Consider the following 16,317-nt stretch of genomic DNA (forward strand, 5'->3'; position numbering starts at 1 on the left):
GCGTGCGTGAGTGCGTGCGTGCGTGCGTGCGCATGCATGCATGCATGCGTGCATGCACTTGCCTGCAGAGCGCCTTTGCCTGCACATGTGCAAACAAATCTCTGTTGTGACTGTGTGTGTGTGTGTGTGTGTGTGTGTGTGTGTGTGTGCGCGCGTGTGTGTGTGTGTGTACATGAATTTTAACACAGTAAGGGTATGTCATTCACTTTCTGCGTACAAACAGTGGCATACAGTTCGAGCATTGCGAGACCTCTCAAAGAAATGTATTTATAAAGTAAAAAAAAAGAAGATTTTACTGTTGTTGTAAACCATTATTCATGTCAATATATTATCCAACTGTAACCAACCTATCGTGAGTTTAAACCTAAGGTACAATAAATGGAGCGTTTGGTGACTAGCTTTGAGATGCACTTACCACAGACCGGTTGTCAATGCAGTTGTGAGGAGTAACTGTATATTTTAAATGAGTTGCATTGTTAACAGATAAAAATGAACTTTTAAATGTTAAGAACCTCTTTTTATAGTGCCCACACAGACACACATACACAAACGCAATTCTGTTGTGCATGTTCTAGCACTTTTTCAGGCCCAAATCGGCGCAAACTGGATTGAGCGAGATCAAAATGCATTGCATTGGATTTGGACAGGCCTCCTATTCATCGTTCCGATTGCGTGCCTTGGCTAACTGCGGCATTTTTTGAGTCCTCGGTTTCTCCTGGAGCCTTGTTGGAAGTACTGGTTCAGCCTGTCGCGGGGTTAACCTAACGGGCCTGTACAGAAGGCTTACTAAAGAGAAACAAACGAGGCTAATCAGTTCTAATGGAGGCAAATCTACTGCTCTCTGTTACACACACACACACACACACACCTTAATGGACCAAGTGCATAAAGATGGAGGCCTCCTGGTTTGATTTTATTTCTGTCTAAATGTCAACATCTGCTCATTGCACTTTGCATTATGGATTTGCCAGCGAGGATAGCGTGTTGCTAGTTTTTGACGCACCCATCTATATTCACCTGGTCTGTTCTTAAGTCTTCTGTCGCATAATATTCAAAATTTATTATTATTGTCACATGTTTTATTTGTAATTGATTTTTTTAATGCCATACTCTGTCTTTAGGCACTGAAGTTGTAGGCCATGGCTTTTGAATGTGTTGTTTACTCTCTAAATCACTTTTACTTTCCCCACAGTGAACACATTGAGCTCCCTTGCCTTGATCAATAATTGTGGGTTTTTATTTTTTTTTTGATTTTTATGTTGTTGTTTTTTTTTGTCTCACTCTCTCCCCTGCCTGCCATACACAGACAGTATTTCTATGGTAAGATCTGTGGGGCTTGTTTTGTGAGGTTTTACACTCTACTGTGCTTTTTTTCGTGATACAATATATGACATGAAATGAACTGGCCTTGGGAGTTTCAAAAAGTGTCTTGAGCAGTAAGATTTATTCTGATGTCACAATGAGTGTATTTTTATTGTGCATATGTGAAATTTCATTCCAAGAGATGCCCCCCCCCATCTCAAGATAATTTTTAATATATTTTTCCCCTGACATTTTGAATTCAAATCCTTCACAGGCACGAGGTACTCTAGAAAATGGCTCTTGTACCGATTTAGGTCTTACCTAATATCCAGATCGCAAATATCCCTTGTGTGCAGAAATAATGGAACAGTGCTCTGGAAAGTGAATTGATGTAACCTGTTACATGCAACTGTAGATTGGCTTAAATGTATACGTTTCTCGGTAGCCACAGTAATACTGTTGTATCCCTGGTAAATCAAAGTTATATATTCGGGTCTCTCGTCGGGAGGACATCCTAATCTGGGTTTCAAACAGGATATGATGTTAACATGAGTCAATGTTAAAAGCCAAAAAACAAAGCCTTAGTTCCCTTACCAATAATAACGATAGCAAAGTAACGTGTGTGTGTGTGTGTGTTTGTGTGTGTGTGTGTGTGTGTGTGTGTGTGTGTGTATAAATGCATTCAACATTAAGATTCTTTTGTGGGACTGGGCCCTTACTCTGCTATGCAGTAGGCATTGTGTCCCAATTTGACAAAAGGGATATAGGCATAGGCGAGGAGTCACATTCTTCTTTCCCCTCCCCCTCATTTCTCCTCGAAACTTATTGTTCACATGGGAGTAGCGTAGGGAGTCAGTTTTACCATCCAAAGTGAATGTCATTCCGCTTTATTCTGCCATCACCTCCGCATCATCAGACCAGCCTCCCTGCCTGCACACTTATCAGCCATGTTATAAAGGAAAGGGGATAGCTGATCTGGGATTTACTGCTCAAGGTACCCTTCATTGTCTCAGCCAAGCTGTCCCTCTGGTGACCTCATCCATAATCTGAAAAAACCTTTTTCTGATGGGGAGCTGGGAAGAAATGATTATTAGTTCAAAACCAAATTAGTGTACGGTCACAGCAACCTCGTTTTAGACACGGTTTTGGATTGCGACCGACTGGTGTAGAAAATCATGCACTACTTTTCGAGATGGGCCACTTAGAGAGAGATGGGCCTACGAATTTCACGTGGCGTTGTAAAATTCACTGGAGTTGGGATTTCAATGTTTGATCAGCACCTTCAATCAGCCCTCTTGCTTCACAACTCGTAATGCATAATGACTTTCATCTTCACTTTGACCATGGGCCTGTTCCCACATGTTGCAGAGCCCGTGCTGTAGCGACCTAGTGATCGGCGGGGAAAGGTCACTGTGTGTGTGGCTACATATGGGTCACTGGGGGGTGGGGGGGGCAGTGGGAGGGAAAGGGAGAGGGGTCCTTACTGTTTTATTGTGAAACCAATTGAAGAGGATATCTTTGTTAGTTTGGATACTTTTATATATAAATAATAATGCAAAAAAAGAAGCATAAAGCTAGAATGTATGTGTAGGGGAGTACTGCTGTCTTGTTAGTTCATACTGATATTTTAAGTAAATAAACAGTTGTGTTTCCATATCAATTTTCACAACGACATTCGTTTTTGTGTCTTGGCGGGGGCGTGTAGGGAGGCTTTCTCATTTTTAAGCATCGCAGGAAATATGCGCGTCAATAAAAATGTAAGTCCAACTGAACGAGCGTCGACTAAGGGTCCAAACAAGCTAAACTGGTCTGTCACCTTTCGGGGGTTTAAATGGTGCCGCCCCCGTGACGTCACAGCGCCACCGCACAACCCGCACGAACTGCCGACGGAACGAGAACGATAACGGACACCCGCGTGCGGAATCCACGCACTCAACCGGGCCCTGACGTGGCGAGGCGCAAGAGGCACGCCGGGTGCGCGTGGACTGCGACGATTGGACACATGACTCGTTCGGCGACTTTCCCACTTCCTGTATGTAAATACACAGGTGGCTTGTTTACATTGGGGGTTCTCTATGTAAATACACAGGTGGCGTGTTTACGGCGGGTTTTCTATATGCAAATACGACAGAAGTGAAACTCAACCGCTCTCCCTCTCTCTCCGGCCTTGGCAGGTGGCACTTACCCCGCACAATGCGCGGCAGATACTAGGCAGTTGGATAAACTCACATGTGGGACTTCGGAAACAAGGTAAGGGCAACATGGCAGAAAACCTAACACTACCCTTTTTGAAAAGCGACAAATCCGCAGTTTTATGTTTGCTGTCTTCTGCGACGCCGGTCTGCGTTATAACTTCTGCGAAGTTCCCCACTTGGGTTTCGGTTCCGTTGTTGTGAGTCACCGTCAATGTTTTTTACTTGTAATTTAAAGTTGAGCAGAGTAGTTGCCTTCGCTGATAGCGTCCGTCGGACTGACTGTGCTCTGTCTGCCCCAGGTGAGCTCCAGTAATGCCCCAGTTTACGGCCGCCACCGTGCTGCAGATCACGCTGCTGCTCTCCGCCCTTCCCGCGCAGTACTTCATCTCCAGATGGTGCGGCACCACGGCGGCTCAACGCCACCACGCAACTGCAAGGTATAAGCTGTCGTCCAGAGACTTCCGCAGAGGATGTTGGCCGGGGTTGGCTAAAGAAGGGGGGGGGCAGTGATGCTTTTTGGGGGGTGGGGGGGTGCAGTCACTCGTTTTCGACCCTCGTGTTCACAAATTGGCAATGGGTGTATTGAGTTCATGGGTCACATCGACCCTGGCCCCCTTTGGATTTTAATATACAGGTGCATTTTGTATAATTTTGCTATCAACAGAGTGAGTATTCATTATTTGGTAAATCGATGAATATGAGTGGATGTAATAGAATGATAAACATGTTTGAAGTTCAAGAGAGTTGAACATAATATTGTAACGTGCATGGATAAGAAGACACGCTGGCCGCTGGCTCGCAGGCCTGACCCTTTAGTCGAGCGGTTAGCGATGCCTTCTGCGGTGCGGGCGATACTCCTGTGGTTGCGTTGTCCCCCGAATTCGCTACATTGGTGTCAGAAGTGGGATGGAGCGACCGTAAGGCCATCGGAAGCGTAGGCGCCCTGAGGCGTGAAGAAGCTGATATGCTTAAGCGCGGGGACGCGCTTCCCGAAGGAGGGGGGGGGGTGTAGTGTAACGTGCATGGATTAGTAGAGCTCGCGAGTCTGACTCTTTAGCCGAGCGGTTAGTGATGTCGCCATGTGATGCAGTACACCCCGTATCGAATCTCGCACCGGGCAAGAAAATAACCGGTTACATTGGTGGCAGCGGTGGGATCCGGAAGTGTGCAGATCCTCAGAAGTCTCTTCGGAGCGCGGGAATAACAAAGCGCGAGGGTGACGACTGCAAACTACTAATAAGACACGTTAGCCCCTAGCTAACGGGTCTGACCCTTTAGCCGAGCGGGTAGTGATGTCGCCTTGTGGTGCAGTACACCCCGTATCGAATCCCGCACCGGGCAAGAAATAACCGGTTACATTGGTGTCAGAAGTGGGATGGAGCGACCGTAAGGCCATCGGACGCGCATGCGCCCTGAGGCGTGAAGATGCTGATATGCTTAAGCGCGGGGACGCGCTTCCCGAAGGAGGGGGGTAGTGTAACGTGCATGGATAAGAAGACACGCTGGCCGCTGACTAGCGGGTCTAACCTTTTAGTCTAGCGGTTAGCAATGCCTCCTGCGGTGCGGGCGATACGGGTTCACTTCCCGGCCGCGGCAGTTCCTGTGGTTGCCTTGTCCCCCGAATTCGCTATAATATTGTGTTCCAGCTGTCTCCCTCATCACTGTTCAGTTGTAGGGTAGCGGAGTAGTGAAATATCAGGAAACAAGGTCTGGTAAGAACTGTATGACTGCTGATCTGAGACCAATAAGGTTATTAAATGTGCTTAATTATTATCACATGATGTGACCACTAACAAAGAATTAGCATCAATTTATTTTTCACTTTTGATGGTGGGGAGGCAATAAGGATGGCCAGGTATTTATTGACGGTAACACCCCTAAATGGTCCACTCTTGCCCATATGGCCTCCATAAATCTTTTGTCTCTTAAGGCTTTTATGTTAGACCCCCCCCCCAAAAAAGGAAATGTGCACATATGAATCTCATTGGTGCAATACTGTTTCAGATTGCTTAAGATGTGGAAGGAATTGAGGACATCCTATTTGAACGGCAATGTATGGATGGAGTGGGCAACACTGCAGATGTCCAAACTCAAGTAAGTGGACTGGACAGTAAACAGAACATGGATTATTCAGTAAGACTCAAATATATACATATTTTTTGTGTTATCGGTTTTGTGATGACGTTGCATTGTCATTTTGTGATGGACTGGTACCATTCTTAAGGTGTAGCCTACGAAATTCTACTAATGCCGGGATCAGACTACACGAATTCAGCCTGATTTTGACACGATTTTGTCATCGCCAACAAATTTCCAGTGTCAGGCCTGATTCTGAATGACGAACGGGCGTCTTTATCCCATGTAGTGTGACTTAATCAAAGAACAGCGATGTGGCTTCTGGGATGTTCCACAACACCCCGATGAAAAGTCTAGTATGTTAGAATTTTTCGTTTTTCCTGCCTAGCTTGACAACTGACGTTGACCAATAGGATGGCAGAGTGCTCTCTGGTGCACATATGTAAAGATGGCAAAGAGAAAGAGGGATGCTCTGCGTTGAGCAGTGGCAACAATACCCCATGCCTATTTGATGTTCCCTTGAGGGAGTGCCATGACAGAGTCAAAAAAGATGGGCTAAATGTTGGTGGGAAATAGCGGAGGCACTTCAGCAACCCGGTGAGTAGCTGGTTAAGCTATGCTAGTTTAGCATTCCCCAGTAGCACTAGCTGCAACAGCGTCCACAATTGTTTATTCTTTCTTTTCTTATTTGTTTTGGAACACAAGGCTGCCAGCATCACACTTAGTGGTTCTGTAGCCATGATTGACCATTTGTTGACCCTCCTCCCGGCGACCTATGAGCTCATGCAAGATCGTGAAAGGCAACATACGATGATTGGTCAGGGTCATACTTGTAGTGTTGCCAGAGTCCTGGGGAAGACATGGCAAGAATGTATGGCACTTCTTCTTTTGGCTTGTTCCCTTTCTCAGGGGTCACCACAGCGGATTTTTACAGTTTCCATCAGTACCATGTGAAGGCACGACACCAATGGTGGCTGTTGTTAACCCAGGCCTTGACCGAGCCAGTATGGCACATCGACACCAACCCTGTGTGGTTTTGTCAATCTGCATGATTTGGCAAAATTTTACATCGGATGCCCTTTCTGACACAACCACTAACCCCATGGACAGCACACAGGTAAAACGCTGGATGCCATCCCAGTATTCATGGATTTACGCCAAATGCCTTGTCGCCGGCAAGAATTTATGGCATTATGATTGCCTAATCTGACATGGTGACCATCGTGAAAGACAAAATCATGTAGGCTGATCCCGGCTTCAGTGAAAATTCAGATGATTCTGATCACTTGTTGTTTGTGGTGCATCTTACTTCTTTCTCCCCCTTAACATTGTGCTTTCTAAAGGTCGTTGGTTGGCTTGGGAGAGGAAGCGTCTGCAGAGTCTCTTGCCATCGAGGTCATGCTTTATGACAATGACCATGGATTCTTTGGAGGTTTGTGTCTACATCTTTTTGGCCAAGACACAAACAAAGGCCCATTTTCAAAGAATCCGGCTCTACTTTACCTCTGCTCTTAGTTCGGTATCTCACTGTTAAAAAAATGTAAATGGGAATGAAAATTTCTCCTTCCAGTCTAGTTTTTTTTATTTTATTTTAATGAGAAGCACTGGTTTTGTTTAATTCAACCCCTCCTTAATGTGTTTCTTCATTACATATCTACATTGTCTTAACCTGCAACGGAAAAAAGGCACATGCACACACACAAATTATCATGTTCATCAATGTAGTCCCCGATCCATGGACGCATTCTTTAAAACTCCCTTTTAAAAGATTTAACTTTTAATCCTTTGTTAATTATTTACTTAGTGAGCACAAGGTACAACTAGATTATCTTGTTGGGTCTCTTAGGTAATTTTTCGAACTATCTTTTGCTCAATTATGCTTGAAACAGTCATTAATTTTGCTGCATGTTGCAGTTTTTCAGCCGCTTGATTGTTTGCTGTTGCTGATTAACACACAAAAAAACAATGCTTTATTGATCACAGCTCTCTGGTCATGCAGGGTGGCTGTTCACCAAACAAAGTTTTCAGTACTTAACCCGGTGCATTTTCAGAAAGAAGCTTGTCACATTCAATTTGGTTACAAAGACCAACAGCAGTGTTGGTTCGGCCGTAAACTACCATTCTAGTTAGGTTGCTCTTAAATTTGACACGTTATTTGGTTGGTCTTATAATTTCTCCATTTTAATCATGCCAGAACCCAAAAGAGGCGTTCATATGAAAACATCTGTGGCAGTTGCAAGCACATCATTAAAACCTTTTTCCAACACAAATTATTCTGTTCACAATGTTAACTGCCACACAAATCAGAAGCCCACTACTCAGTCCATGTCAGAGCCCTAGAAAGAGAGAGTTACGTCAACTCCGTAGACGTCAATGGGCCAAACATTTAACAGCAATGGCGGCTCATGGGAGCCCCGGATAGTTCCAAACAGTGCGCATAGAATATGTGTCACGTTGGAATATATCTATATCTATATATAAATGTAAAAATCTGAAAATATTGGTTAGTAGTTACCAGAAATCGCGGCTAAGCAGTTCATTTAAATGACCCTGTTAAAGGGGTTTTTTAGGGAGTTTTTCCTTATCCGATGAGAGGGTCTAAGGACAGGATGTTGTGTTGCTGTTAAGCCCACTGAGGCAAATTTATAATTTGTGATATTGGGCTATACAAATAAAATTGATTTGATTTGACCCGCCAAGCTTCGTTTGGAACTATTCGGCGGCTACATGAACCACGTGACCCTCTCGCGTTCAGACCCCCCATTGACGCAACTCTCTCTTTCTAGGGCTCTGGTCCATGTTACTTCTCTTCCATAAACAGTCCATTCTTAATCATCCCCTTTTAGAGGTGTCCATAAGTATTGTCAAATAGTGTCGGTGTTTCTGCACCTCCAGGCCTCCTCCTCTTCTGTCTGCTGAAAAACACACAGAGAGGTAATCCGAGTGTTTTTAAACACGGATGTCCCACATAACATGGATGAACCACTCCTAATTCCACATGCCTCCAAACTAAACGCTGAACCACACCCCAGCTATACCTGGCTATTTGCCTGTTTACAGATTGATTTGCATTCCCTTCTTCAATGAACCACTGCAGGGTTCACTTTGGAAGCAACCCAAGATCCCTGAATAGGGCTGAACAATTAATGGAAATATTATCAACATCGCAATCTGGCTAAGTGCAATATCCAGATCGCCGAAGCTGCAATTTTTTGATAAAGGTAAAATGTGTGACAAAACATCATTATAAATGTAGTGCTGCAGAGATGCCATGGCCTATTCTGCAGATGTAAGAAAACACATTTCTTTGGTACAGACCCCAACAAATGTCATATCATCATGATTTTACTACGTTTTTTCAGTGAAAAGGAAGATGCTGATGCAAAAAATGATAATTCCCATTAATCATGAATCATATCACAATCTTAATATCTGTCAGAATAATTGCAATATCCCGTGTTACCTCCGGCTTGGTCGGGCGTCCCCACTGACACAATTGGCCGTGTCTGCGGGTGGGAAGCCGGTTGTGGGTATGTGTCCTGGTCACTGCATTAGCACCTCCTCTGGTCGGTCGGGGCGCCTGTTCAGGGGGGGAGGGGAAACTGGGGGGAATAGTGTGACCCTTCCACGCACTACGTCCCCCTGGCGAAACTCCTCACTGTCAGGTGAAAAGAAGCAGCTGGGGACTCCAGTCTGCAGCCCTCCCCGGCTCGGCAGAGGGGGTGGAGCAGCGACCGGGATGGCTCGGAAGAGTGAGGTAATTGGCCGGATACAATGGGGGGGGGAATATCAATAAATAAAAGATTGCAATATGATTTTTCTTTTTTTACCATATCGTGCAGCTCTATCAGTAAGCACCTTTGTGTTCACCAAAATTTATTTACACTGCCCCCCCCCTTCCCTAAACACTTTGGAGAGTTTAATTCAACTGGACCAAACGAAGCAGGTCTGATGCAGTGCTCACACATTTTTATCTTTCCCTCTCAAACAACCGGCTCTGTGTCGTCCCTTCCCTGCAGCCTCCAAGGAAGTGCGTAGCCCAAGACCCCCGTTTGTGTTCCTGCGGGTTGGGGACGTGGTGATGCAGAGGACAGACCACATGGTTGGCGTGGTGGTGAGTTGGGACTCAGAGCTTAGAGCCCCTCCAGAGTGGGTCAACAGAGTATACTCCAACTCTGAGGTTAGCAACCAAACTCTTTCACCTTTGTTTTGTGGTGATGGTTGTTGTTCTTTTGATTGAATATGTGTTACATAAGTCACACATTGATGTGGGTAATTGTGGCCTAAGTAACTGTCAGCGAGCTTAGCACTTGAAAACCATTTAAAGCCCAGTGTTCAGTTTCACAAACACATACCTCTGATTATGGAAAAATATGAATTTTATTCATTGCTGAAAAGTTGACTTTCTGGCTGTACAAGGTGTCCAGCTGATGGCGCACATACAAAATATAGGGCCCAATGGTTTATCGTGATGTGGAAAACACCGACAGAATCACAGAACGGACATAAAAACGGATTTCAGATGTAAAGACAAGTTTGCCGAATTTGGAGATTTGGGGGCGATATTAGAAGATTTGTGAAAATATCAGGAATTTTAAGTAATTTGTCCTTTGACCATCTGTCGCTCTCGCTCACAGAAAGCCTGTCGGGCTTCGCTGTCTTTGTGTGTGTGAGTGGACGCATCACAGTGTGCACACATCAGTACACATGTAGGTTTGTTATATGGGACAGACCATTTTTTAGACGCTGCATCACAGAATACATTAACATTAAAAAAAACTAAGAAACAACCATTTTACTTTTATTGTAGCTGATTACACAAACTTTCTTACAGTAAAAAAACATAAAAAAAGACAAACCGGAATCAGAATAAAAAAACCCCAATAAAATTGAAAATCCATCCATTATCCGAACCGCTTATCCTGCTCTCAGGGTCGCGGGGATGCTGGAGCCTATCCCAGCAGTCAGTGGGCGGCAAGTGGGGAGACACCCTGGACAGGCCGCCAGTCCATCACACAGGGCCGAGACACACACACACACACACACACACACACACACACACACACACCCATACCTAGGACAATTTAGTACGGCCGATTCACCTGACCTACATGTCTTTGGACTGTGGGAGGAAACCGGAGCACCCGGAGGAAACCCACGTAGACACGGGGAGAACACGCAAACTCCACACAAAGTGCGACCAGGGACGACCCCCCAAGGCTGGACTACCCCGGGGCTCGGACTCAGGACCTTCTTGCTGTGAGGTGACCGCGCTAACCACTGTGCCGCCCTAAAATTGAAAATAAGGGACAAAATAAAACCGCGGAATTTGGGAAGAAATAAAACAGCTCTCATAGGTCTCTAAAAATACCCGATTCTGCGTACACAGATATGACTTCCACCTGTGCAGGTATTTTGCAGGTGATGTAAAGGTTATAGTGTCTGTTTGCCATCATTTCCCACACCACGTGTGCTGTATCTTTTTAGTGTTGAATGAGTAATTAAATGTGAGTTAGGATTTGAAAAAAATGTGACGAAATCACACGAGATGTCCGCCGTCTCTATCACCTGGTCAGTTATCAAACACACTGTTAACTCAGTCCTCAATTACTCCATCTGTGGTGGTTAATGTGAATGTGCACTTGGATGAAATGTGTTTATATAAGGAGACTGGACAATGAGGTGTCTTTCTGACTGTTTGTGGGTGTGCAGATCAAAGCAGAGAACACACCTCACTACAAAGTTCTCTTCAGCGGTCCTGGACCTTCGTCTCTGTTTGTAGCTTATCTTCCCCAAACACAATTGGATCGGATCACTGGGTTAAGGGTAGGTCCTGCAGACACCGTATGTAAACACCCCACATGCATGGACTTGCACAAACACTTGCACTTACCTCTCTTGGTTGTTTCCAGCCGGATATTCCAACCTTGGAGCATTACTTCACACACTTTGATGGGGAGCGGTTCATCATGCAGCCTTGGCTCAGTGAGATCTTCCCCGAGGACGAGTACGACTCATAACTCCACGGACTGAATGCAGGGGTGTGTGCATGTCTGTATGTGAAGGGCGGAGGGGAAAGATTTTGCAACACAGAAGACTACCAAACTGCACATGGCTGCTGCGAATATGTGCGAGTGCGCTCCTTCCTCTGTGTGCACATGCAGATCGCTTTGTGATAACGTTTCTCTGAAGGAGCCATCTTTTGTGCATTTTAATGAGGTCTCCTGCACATTTTCTTTGCCAGGTCCATCTTGTGGACAATCTTCTCTGCATGCTTCCGTGAAGCTTTCCAACTTGCATTTAAATGAACTTTTTTTTTTAATGACTCCGAGAAACAAATTTAATTTTAGATAAACGCTTTCGTTTAGATTTGATTAATTATGTGGAACATATACCGCCAGTGTTTGCATACAAGCCATTTTTGTACCTTGTAACAATGAGGGTTGAGTCTTGGGTGGATAATTAAAAACAGGAAAGAGCAACATGATCAAAACTGATTAATAAAAAAAAAAGGTGAATGGTTTCTCTGCTAGGCCATGCTGTGAGTCCTTCAGGTTAGCGGGTAATACTGAGACTCTGGGATGTTAGCGTGATAATAGAGCTCTCTTGAAGAATATTAACTGTGAAGTCTTATTGAATTGTGGCAACGGCTGGAGCCTTTATTTCCCTAGGTGGAACATGGTGTCTTTACAGTGTACAAAATGGAAGGAGTAATTTAAAAGGCCTGATTTAAACAGAAATGTTCATTTAAAATTTGTTAAATAAGAAATGTGTTGCATGGTATAATTGATAATGTGATGTAATTGAAAACTGAAAGACTGCTAGGTGTAGAGAGATTTATTTTTTTTGTTATCAGAGCTTTGGTGGTTAATGACATGGGATGCAACTCTTTTTTTTAACTCAACATTTTAATTCAGCAATTAATTACAACTGTGCAATAAAGTTGAAGTATGAAATCTTGTTTGGCTTCAAACGGTGACGGTTGTGCACGTGTGTGCATGTTGCTATATTGTCTTTAGCGTTTCTACCTGGTTCCGTCTAAGAGGGTGAAGGACACAAACACACGAGAGGCGGCATTGACGGTTGGTCTGCGGAAGGGTTTGGAATGGGCTGCTCCACCGTGACATTCCTCTGTGTCCTCATTTCTCCATTCCCTCGTCTCTTCCTCTCTAATCAGTAGAGGGGGCCCAAGAATCTGTCCCAGCAGGCCGCTGCCTTCGTAGGCCTTCTGTTGGGCATTCGCAACTGCTGATGCATATGTACGCCGCCTGGAAGCACAGAGGCAGACACAGCGGGTGGTGCTGATGCTGCTCATGATTCAGCAGATAACGGCTCAACATGCCGTATGGACGATCGAGAATGTGCAAGAGGAAATAGCGCGGTATCGTCACAATGCCAAACGGAGAAAACAAGTCAGTGCACAAATAGTGGGCTCCAATTTGCATACAGCTCATGTGAGAGGAAATCTGAATTGTGAGAAACTCTACAGCCCCGATCAAAAGTGTGCGTTTTACCTCAGCTGGCTCAGGCATTCTGCACTGTGGTGGAACTGCGGCATTCCCACACAGACACTCTTGTCCATCTTCTCCAGCAGAATGCAACACACCATCTCCATTTTCTCAAAGTTTGAGAATCCCACTGTGGCCTACAGACACCAGGACACAGCAGTGCATGATCGTTTCCTTTTATTGTCGTTCACTCCCCTCATTGCAACAGCTGCACATACACTTAACAGACTCTTTTTTCTCACTGAACTTGCTCACTCTGTCCCTTACAGACACACACACTCACATTAATGCTCGCTAAATGTTAACACATTTGAATCAATGGTTTTTGTCCAATACTCCACCTCTGCGTCCATTTGATACAAGAAATCCTCTCGGCGGAGACACTTTCTCATTGAGATGTCTTCATCCTGAACCCCATGTTGTCTGAATATTAATAGTAAAAAAAAGTATCATAATTTTTACATTTTAAAGATATTTGTAAGTTTTTTTAAAAACACTTTTACAGACTAAAAAAAAAAAGATCTGATGAGAGTTTAGTAAATTGAGCCCACGATGAACCAAGACGATAAGGGGAACTATTTTCACAAAAAAGAAAATACACTGTACTAAGTATTACAAATCACTTCATGATATTCAGATGGCATCGTTCCCTTTCACTTCGCCCCTAAAACATCCACAACAGTAAATCTATTAAACTAGTAAATCTCAGTCAGGATAGGCTGGTGGTCAGTGAGGTTGTTCCTCAACCAGAGTCCCCCCCCCCCAACCAGAAAGGTAAGGAGAGAAATGCAGTGCATGTGATCATAGTTCGAGACCCTCTAATTCCAAACTTAGACCGCAAGATAACCCTGAATTCAGTCAATCTGCCAGCACAAATTATAATCACATCCATATACACACCAGCAATGTACTCTCTGACACAACAGAGAATTTGAAATATGTTAGCAGGTTCTTTAGCAGGCAATTTGTTTTTGTTTTTTTTTTCAAAAAAGACTTAACATAATTCCTCAGTATAAATCACGACGCTGGATTCGGTCCTTGCGTGAGACATTGCCAAACCCAGTGCCCTGGCGGAGCTGGTGCAGAGTCGGGCTGTTTTGGCACATGTTCATCCCTTGGTTTCTAGGTAGCCCCCTGTTTTAGGCACTCTGGATGCCTGTACCAAAAACTGGAGAGAACGCTTCAATCAATCCCTACCAAAAAACAAACAAAACAGCTGATATTGCCAGTGCCGAGTACTAACCAGGTTGTCTTTTTTTTTGGAGTAACAAAAACATTGCAATACAGAAAACACACGTTAAATAAAATATGTTCCCAAAGTTGGAGAACCAGAGGACTCTTGTGAACCAAGTAACTCGTCGAGGAGTTTAGTTTCCGCTGATTGTCAATCCGGACTAAGCTCACGCGTTCATCAAACGGCAATCGTATTTCATCCTGCAGTGATTCTGCGAGGAAGTGTGCAGCGGTTTAAATGAACCCAGTCACGCACCCTCGCGCCACACCAATGCAAATCCACGCCAAAACACCGAGCCAGCAACAGATGAACAGGCGAACGCAAAAGTCTTTCTGGTATAGTAATGGTCTCAAAGTCCTTCTGGTATAGTAATGGTCTCAAAGTCTTTCTGGTATAGTAATGGTCTCAAAGTCTTTCTGGTATAGTAATGGTCTCAAAGTCTTTCTGGTATAGTAATGGTCTCAAAGTCCTTCTGGTATAGTAATGGTCTCAAAGTCCTAATGGTATAGTAATGGTCTCAAAGTCCTTCTGGTATAGTAATGGTCTCAAAGTCTTTCTAGTATAGTAATGGTCTCAAAGTCCTTCTGGTATAGTAATGGTCTCAAAGTCCTTCTGGTATAGTAATGGTCTCAAAGTCCTTCTGGTATAGTAATGGTCTCAAAGTCTTTCTAGTATAGTAATGGTCTCAAAGTCTTTCTAGTATAGTAATGGTCTCAAAGTCCTTCTGGTATAGTAATGGTCTCAAAGTCCTTCTGGTATAGTAATGGTCTCAAAGTCCTTCTGGTATAGTAATGGTCTCAAAGTCTTTCTAGTATAGTAATGGTCTCAAAGTCCTCCTGGTATAGTAATGGTCTCAAAGTCTTTCTGGTATAGTAATGGTCTCAAAGTCTTTCTGGTAATGGTCTCAAAGTCTTTCTGGTATTGTAATTTTTAAACCGAGCGAACGACCTCGACTCTAGAAGACGGGCGAGTGTTCGAAAACTGGGTCTTTTATGCGGTGTTTCCATTGAGATGTGTCTTAACTCAGATTGATGCGTGTGGAATAAATGCCCTGTAAACGGCGATCTAGTTTACGTTGGCTGCCTGAAGCTAAAGCTAAGCGCACGGCAGAGAGAAGAAGGAACGCAACGAATAAACGCGCGCAAAGTCTCACTGCGGCCAGGTTACTCAAGCTTGCAACTTCGCCATTCATCCTATTGCTGAAGTATGACTTCAGAACTAGTGGTAATACTGACTTGTGCAGTTCCCCCCCCCCCCCCCCGTCGCTACTGTTTTGTTTTTTTTGTGTTTTCTAATACTACAAGTAAGTCATACTTCTAAACGGCAAGTAACGTCGCGTCACCTGAGGGTTTGAATTATGTACTCGAGCCTCCGAGAGATGCTTCCGGTCACGTCGTTTACCGAGTCCTTGCAGTTACTGAGGCCGATGCGCAAAGTTGCGCGGTCCGCCTGGCAGGATCCTTCCGCCACTCCCGTCACTTGGAGCTCCCTGGCGCTGGAGTGGGGATGATGATGTTGTTGTTGTTGTTGTTGGTGATGATTGATTTCGTTAAAAACCAAATCCCGACCAGCGGAAGGTTTTAACGTGGCGAAAACACGACTAGGACTGGCCATCTCCGTGAAACGCTGAGTGGGACGGGCTATACGGCTACGTAGCGGCTTTCCGGAAGCGACTGTGGTGTGGGTGGCCTTGTCTAGTTTGTCCGCCAGATGGCAGACTACCTTTTACAAATGAAGGGACGTCACCGTTTTTTTGTGTGTTTTTTTTGTTACATCGAATCGCATGTACTTTATTCCCGACCATTTCCTAAGCATGTCATAGTATTTTAGATTCTTGGAATGTGTTTCCCTGTCCTCCAGCCAGCTATTGGTTTCCATTCATTTCGGTAGGGTATGAAAATCAACTCATGAGTAATCTGGTGAGATGATATTGAAAAAAATAAAAGTAATTTCTATTCTGTTACGTATCATGTAAACCACAACATTGCTATTTATCATTTAA

The 16,317-nt window shown here is 44.4% G+C and overlaps 2 protein-coding genes across 4 annotated transcripts; one reads left to right on the top strand and one right to left on the bottom strand.

Moving 5' to 3' along the window:
- The first annotated feature begins 3,200 nt into the window (after nt 1–3,200).
- On the top strand, nt 3,201–12,533 carry si:dkey-261l7.2 (uncharacterized protein LOC569751 homolog). 3 transcript variants are annotated; one of them, XM_056294565.1, is made up of 8 exons: nt 3,201–3,350; nt 3,477–3,552; nt 3,797–3,934; nt 5,502–5,591; nt 6,917–7,005; nt 9,593–9,753; nt 11,286–11,399; nt 11,486–12,533. In XM_056294565.1, exons 3-8 carry the CDS (start codon nt 3,810–3,812, stop codon nt 11,591–11,593), a joined length of 687 nt encoding a protein of 228 aa, XP_056150540.1. In that variant the 5' UTR covers nt 3,201–3,350; nt 3,477–3,552; nt 3,797–3,809; the 3' UTR covers nt 11,594–12,533. The 3 variants fall into 3 exon arrangements, with proteins under 3 accessions (XP_056150540.1, XP_056150539.1, XP_056150541.1); XM_056294564.1 differs by having other exon boundaries at nt 3,201–3,334; XM_056294566.1 differs by lacking the exon at nt 3,201–3,350 and having other exon boundaries at nt 3,382–3,552; nt 9,593–9,687.
- Nucleotides 12,534–12,585: 52 nt separating this feature from the next.
- Nucleotides 12,586–15,968, bottom strand: irak1bp1 (interleukin-1 receptor-associated kinase 1 binding protein 1). The gene is made up of 4 exons (XM_056294562.1): nt 15,658–15,968; nt 13,423–13,504; nt 13,088–13,218; nt 12,586–12,841 (listed from the first exon to the last, which is right to left on the bottom strand). Exons 1-4 carry the CDS (start codon nt 15,927–15,929, stop codon nt 12,598–12,600), a joined length of 729 nt encoding a protein of 242 aa, XP_056150537.1. The 5' UTR covers nt 15,930–15,968; the 3' UTR covers nt 12,586–12,597.
- Nucleotides 15,969–16,317: the final 349 nt, after the last annotated feature.

This window comes from Lampris incognitus, chromosome 15 (assembly GCF_029633865.1).
Source record: "Lampris incognitus isolate fLamInc1 chromosome 15, fLamInc1.hap2, whole genome shotgun sequence".
NCBI lineage: Eukaryota > Metazoa > Chordata > Actinopteri > Lampriformes > Lampridae > Lampris > Lampris incognitus.

Bases quoted from the DNA above. Each gene is read 5' to 3' on its own strand.
- si:dkey-261l7.2 (XM_056294565.1), top strand. From the start codon at position 3,810: ATGCCCCAGTTTACGGCCGCCACCGTGCTGCAGATCACGCTGCTGCTC. The intron at 3,935-5,501 runs GTATAAGCTGTC...ATACTGTTTCAG, and splicing joins CGCCACCACGCAACTGCAAG to ATTGCTTAAGATGTGGAAGG. The intron at 9,754-11,285 runs GTTAGCAACCAA...GTGGGTGTGCAG, and splicing joins GAGTATACTCCAACTCTGAG to ATCAAAGCAGAGAACACACC.
- irak1bp1 (XM_056294562.1), bottom strand. From the start codon at position 15,929: ATGGCCAGTCCTAGTCGTGTTTTCGCCACGTTAAAACCTTCCGCTGGT. The intron at 13,505-15,657 runs GTGACGCGACGT...ATTAATATTCAG, and splicing joins TACATAATTCAAACCCTCAG to ACAACATGGGGTTCAGGATG. The intron at 13,219-13,422 runs GTGGAGTATTGG...TGGTGTCTGTAG, and splicing joins TGTATCAAATGGACGCAGAG to GCCACAGTGGGATTCTCAAA.